Source organism: Drosophila suzukii, assembly GCF_043229965.1.
Source record: "Drosophila suzukii chromosome 2 unlocalized genomic scaffold, CBGP_Dsuzu_IsoJpt1.0 scf_2c, whole genome shotgun sequence".
Taxonomy (NCBI): domain Eukaryota; kingdom Metazoa; phylum Arthropoda; class Insecta; order Diptera; family Drosophilidae; genus Drosophila; species Drosophila suzukii.
In genome coordinates this window covers 31,464,536-31,470,970 of record NW_027255896.1, presented here as the reverse complement: position 1 = coordinate 31,470,970, position 6,435 = coordinate 31,464,536, and the positions used below count along the sequence as shown (strand labels likewise).

General features: G+C 45.2%; 1 protein-coding gene across 1 annotated transcript; it reads left to right on the top strand.

Moving 5' to 3' along the window:
• Positions 1-2,319: 2,319 nt before the first annotated feature.
• Positions 2,320-4,052, top strand: LOC139354411 (uncharacterized). Its single transcript, XM_070998640.1, has 3 exons — positions 2,320-2,521; positions 2,919-3,033; positions 3,353-4,052. The coding sequence occupies exons 1-3, from the start codon at positions 2,320-2,322 to the stop codon at positions 4,050-4,052; spliced, it is 1,017 nt and encodes a 338-aa protein (XP_070854741.1).
• Positions 4,053-6,435: the final 2,383 nt, after the last annotated feature.

The window sequence follows — 6,435 nt, the reverse complement described above, 5'->3', positions numbered from 1 at the left end:
TTTAACAGGGCAAAAGCAGGAAATGAGGATCTAAAATGGCAACGGTACAAGTTAGAACTAGCCTCCTACAAGAAGGCCATAAGGAAAGAAAAAAGATCAGCTTGGCAGACCTTCTGCTCAAACATAGAGGAAACAGCCGATGCAGCTCGGCTTAGGAAGATCCTCTCCGAAACAACCCCCTCCTTGGGGTACCTTCAAAAACCAGATGGCTCGTGGACAGACTCTAGTGAGGAGTCCCTAAGCCTACTACTAGACACCCACTTTCCGGGTAGTCTCCCGGTAGAACGTCTCCCAGAAAATCATGCAGGTCTAAGCATTGACTTGGAAACGCTTCTTACCGAACGCAACATAAGTTGGGCCATAAACAGCTTCAAACCCTTCAAATCACCAGATCATCTCTCACCTGCGCACATCCAAAACGCAGGTCAACTTGCCATCAACTGGCTAAAGACAATTTTCCGTACCATTTTTAGGATAGGAACGTTGCCATCAACATGGAGGGAAACAAAGGTAGTCTTTATACCCAAAGCGGGCAAAGCCTCGCACACGATGACGAAAGATTTTAGGCCCATACGTCTGACATCCTTTCTCCTTAAGAGCTTTGAGCGACTGATTGGACTGCACATCAGGTCAGTCATGGACTCGAAACGGTTATCAGCAGCGCAGCAAACTAGGCTCTCAGTTTTAAAGCTATAGGGCTGAAACTTTCCCAAAAGTCTTCTTTCTTTTGCAGGTAGTATTTAAGTCGGAACCAGCCGGATCGGACAACTATGACTTATAACTCCCATGGGAATAGTCGAAAAAAATTTTTTAAGAAAATGATATCTCTTGTGTTTTTAAACAAATAACCTCCTACGCTTGGAAATAACAATTTTTAAATAGTTCTGAATTTTGTATTTAATTTGATCAAGATCGGACGACTATATCATATAGCTGCCATAGGATCGATCGGAAAATTGGTGGGAAAATAATATGAAACAAATTACAGCTTCAGTGTTTTTTGAAATATTATTTTATACTTTGGAAATATATTTTTTTTATTTTTAAATTTTATTATTATAACAGCAAGGGTCTTGGTCCAAAAAACTTGTGAGATGGTTCCGAGGACGCCTAGCTGGAGGCGACCAAGCGGGTCGCAGGTTGCGGATAGCGAACGGCCTATAAGGCCAGCTGTGAATAGCAGTAGGCTAGGTCAAACGGATTCCGTCAGACCGAAACCTCTGTAATAAACAGCCCCGGACAGCTAGCGGGTATCTGTCGCTGTTTAGCGGCAGTACCGTCGATGCGAATTGTTCAGCCGCATCTAAATAGTTGCTTTACACAAACCCACTCCCAACACAACACCTACCCAACTCCCCTCCCAAACAACATCTCACTCCGAGCCGGACTACGGTGTAATACGGACCGTGCCAAGAGTCAGCCTGGCTCAGGGCCCGGGTTAAAAACTAGCTCAGTCTCTAACGGTGGGCTCAGGGAGTTGGCGGCCCCCTGCTCTATTTATCGCCTTACCCGGGCATCGCGGATCTCTGCCCCGGTGGACCTTCCCTTTCTCCGCAACTCGTGCCAACAAAAATAAAAATAAGAAGGAAGAACGCTATAGTCGAGTACCTCGACTATCAGATACCCGTTACTCAAAGGGAAATGGAGATATGCAAGCAGCAAAGCGAAATTAAAATGCGCCACCTACCGGCGGTAGACAGATTTAAGCGTTATGGGCGTTAGAGTGGGCGTGGCAGAATTATTTTTGGATCAATCGATAGGTATTGACGACACCAATACATTTCAGTTAAAATTTTTTATCTAGCATGCAAATTGTGGGCGTCACAGGTTTTCGCGGTTTGTGGGCGTTTAAGTGGGCGTGGCAAACTTCTTTTTAGGTCAATCGATAGGTTTTGATGAGAACAATACATTTCAGTTAAAATTCTATCTAGCATCAAAACTGTAGGAGTTACAGTTTTGGGCGGTTTGTGGGCGTTAGAGTGGGCGTGGCAGTCTACTGAAACAAACTTGCGCTGCGTAAGAAGCTCAGGAATCTGTACGCCAAATCTCAATAGCTTAGCTCTCATAGTTTCCGAGATCTCAGCGTTCATCCGGACGGACAGACAGACGGACAGACGGACAGACGGACAGACGGTCAGACGGACAGACGGACAGACGGACAGACGGACAGACGGACATGGCTAGATCGACTCGGCTAGTGATCCTGATCAAGAATATATATACTTTATGGGGTCGGAAACGCTTCCTTCTGCCTGTTACATACTTTCCGACGAATCTAGTATACCCTTTTACTCTACGAGTAACGGGTATAAAAACACAATGGAGCCGGGCACTCCTAAGAAACCCGTGACGGAGGAGAAGGAGGGTGCGACAAGATCTGCGAGCGTTGGCTCCGCCTGTGCTGGCACCAGCTCGGGGGCTATCCCAAAAGGGCCCCACCCCAAACTGGGGGTGATAGGTGGAAGACAGTCGGCCGCCAGCACCTCTGCAAAGTACGCGCCGGCGCCAAAAACTGCAGGAGGTATGCATAAGACGGTCGCTCCAACCACCGAGCAAAATAAATTCACCTATGCGGAGAAGCGGACTGCCGCGCTCACATAACAGGAGCAAGATTGCCAACCCCTCAGCCGAATGGCTGAAGAAGGTGGAATGGGCGAAGACGGTGCTCCCCAACTACGGGCAAGAGAAGCCTAATGCTGTAAGTGCACAGCCGAAGAGACAACGATTTCTGCACATCAGGTCAGTCATGGACTCGAAACGGTTATCAGCAGCGCAGCATGCATATTCAAAAGGCAAGTCCACCGAGTCAGCTCTACACGCGGTAGTCAGCCAAATCGAAAAGTCACTCAATCACAAGGAATACGCACTTGCTGCATTTCTGGACATAGAGGGCGCTTTCAACAATGTTCTCCCTACAGCCATAACCGAATCCCTCACCGACCTGGGTGTTGAGATCCAAGTCGTGGAGTTAATCCATAAATTGCTGATGAGCAGAATGGTAACCTCCACCCTAGGAATCTCAACACAAACAAGGTTCGTGAACAGGGGAACCCCTCAGGGTGGTGTACTCTCCCCCCTGCTATGGAACATCGCAGTAAATAAGCTGTTGTGCTACATGGAAGGGGGTGGATGCAAGGTTGTGGCATGACGATGTAGCCATTATTTTCTCAGGAAAATTTCCTCAGACACTATGCGATCTAATGACCGCCAAACTTAAAATACTCTCTGACTGGACAACAGAAAGAGGTCTAGGGGTAAACCCCTCGAAAACGGAACTGGTGCTGTTTACAAACAGATACAAGATTCCTCAATTAAACCCACCAATATTAAATAACTGCTCTCTCTCCTTCAGTGACAACGCCAGGTATTTGGGGTTAGTATTAGATAAGCGTCTGACATGGAGACTAAACAGCCAAGAGAGACCGAGGAAGGCAACAATTGCCCTCTACTCCTGCAAAAAGGCCATCGGAACGAAATGGGGCATGTCCCCAAAAATCGTCAACTGGATACACACAGCGATAGTTAAGCCTATTCTGCTCTACGGAGTGTCAATATGGTGGCCCGCGCTAATGAAGCAGACAACCACAACAAACCTAAACAAGGTACAACGAATGGCATCCTTATGCATAAGCGGAGCCCTTCGCACCAACGAGGCGCTAAATGCTATTCTGAACCTTCCAAGTCTGGACTTAGCCAGCATGGAACGAGCTAAGATAGTTGCGGTTCGGATGAGGGACTTAGGGCAGCGGAAACCCCAAATATACGGTCATGCCAGGATACTCCAGCAAGACACAATGATCTCACCCAGTACAGATCTATGCAAACCTATTAAATACATCCACACCCCCTTTGAAGCATTGCTCCCAACCAGAGAAGACTGGGAGCAAGGCCAGCCGGGCCCTACAGAGGCAGTCAATTTCTACACTGACGGCTCAAAATTAAATAATCAAGTCGGAGGAGGTATATACTCCGAACAACTTAATATCAGGAAATCCTTCAGACTTCCGGATCACTGTAGCGTCTTCCAGGCGGAAGTATATGCCATAATTTAAGCTTTGATGCTTCTGAACGATGCAAACTGTCAGATTGACATCTATAGTGATAGTCAGGCGGCTATCAGGTCGATTATCTCGACCAATACAAACTCCAACACCATATCAAACTGCCGCAAATCTCTGCACGAGATGGCTCTAAAATTTACCTGATATGGGTCCCGGGTCACCGGACCATTACAGGCAATTGTATTGCAGATGAGCTGGCCAGGCATGGCACTACCGTTCCTCTCCTTCCGGACAAGGAGAACATTGGTATGCCGATGGCCACCTGCAAGCTTAACATTAAAAACCAATATAAGAAACATGCGACCAATCATTGACGCGAAGAGAACTTCGGAACTATTAAGACTAAACCGTACCGAGTGCGGAATGGTAATACGAGTGTTAACAGGCCACTAGTTGGTTGGCACACACGCAAGCAGATTGGGCGCGCCCCGAAACGATTTCTGCAGAAGCTGCAGGGACGAGGAGGAAGAGGAAACGGTGGAACACCTGTTCTGTTCCTGCCCGGTCCTGAGCAGATCTAGACTGTACCACTTAGGGAATCCCTTCATGAGCAGTCTATCTGAACTGGCGAACATAAGCCTAAAACGAATAATAAAATTCATTAAAGCAACCGGATGGGAATTATGCTAAGCCAGCTGCATTAAAGGCAGCAGCTTTTTAGGAAAGGGGATACAGATCCACGCGGTACCACAATGGACCTTTTAAGGACTAAGTGTGTCAATGATTTGGCAGCCGCTCTAACCTAACCTAACCTAACCTAACTGCAAGGGTATAAAAACTTCGGCTTTCCGAAGTTTACCTTCTTTCCTTTTTGTATTTGTATTTAATTATATTAATTTTATTCAATTTTCTAAAATGTTTCAAAGTTAATTACAAGATTATTTGTTTATTTTTTTTTTCGAATTAAATTTCGTCCAGATCATTTGCCTGGCTCATATATATCTTTTTTAAACATTTGTTATGTAACTTATATAGTTTAAAAAAAACAATTTGCGTACATTATAACAACAATAATATATAACAGTGTGTGTATTAATTCTAAGTCACTATTATTTGACTCTACTTTATTAATAACATTAGCAGTGGAGTCCACTGACTTAACGCCTACTATTGACATTTTCGTTGTATATATATTTAAATTATAATTATAACTATTTGTTGTGTCCTCATTTACTTTTACAGGTTTTGAACCTATTGTTTTGTTTAGCTTTACGGGCTACACTTCTAATTGAGCGGAGATGGTTCCGCACAATTTTACAATTTTTATTAAATATATGTATTTTGGAACTATTTTGATTGCTGCACCGGATGTCTTCCGCGTCAGCTGGTCGTCGCCAGTTTGGCTACGCTGACGCTCCTTCGTAGGCGAAAAGGACGGAGCGCCCCTCGCGCTCTTGGCTTCACTGCTGCTGATGTCCGTGGCCTATTGGCTCAGGCGTGGCCGGTGCCGGTCTTCGCACTGGTCTTTGGTTTCATGCATGTGTATTTGCATGCTGCAGCGTCTAGTCATCCAGGACAGTCGTTCGGACAGACGTCAGACTTTTTCGGCAAAGGCTTCGGAGATGGTGGTTAATAAATTACTGTTTCATTTATAACTTTAATATTTTCTGAGTGAGTTGCGGTATTTGGCTTTCGTAGCTGGAGGCATTCTTTCAGAAAATCAAGTTCAGCAATTAATTTTTCTTGTGTTGCCCATGTGGGCGGCGTATTTGTGTATAATAGCCACTTAATGTTTGCTATTCTTTTATTGATTTTGTTTTTCTGGCCTCCGCGTTTGCCCATTACTCGCACTTTACTCGCTCTGAGTTTTGATTTTTCCTTCCTATCTGCCAGTTTACCGCGTTAGCGTTAGGGACGGATTGCCTCTCACACTTGTTGAGTAATTGGTGTTTTGTTCCAGCGTTGGTACAAGTGATCGCCAATCGCACTTGTAAACTGCTGGTCGCAAAGACATGACATTTTTCCTCATTTTGGTTGTTGTGGTTGATAATCCCTGAGTTGATGTTTTCGTACCCGTTACTTGTAGAGTAAAAGGGTATACTATATTCGTTGGAAAGTATGTAACAGGCAGAAGGAAACGTTTCCTACCCCATAAAGTATATATATTCTTGAGCAGGATCACTAGCCGAGTCGATCAAGCCATGTCCGTCTGTCCGTCTGTCTGTCCGTCCGGATGAACACTGAACTGTCGGAAGCTATCGGAGCTAGGCTATTGAGATTTGGCATGCAGAGCTTCTTACGCAGCGCAAGTTTGTTTCAGCAGCGTACCACGCCCACTCTAACGCTCACAAACCGCCCAAGACTGTGGCTATGTATATATTATATATTTTATTTATATGGTTATGCTCTCTTAAGCTGGAGAGCTAGGGAATAT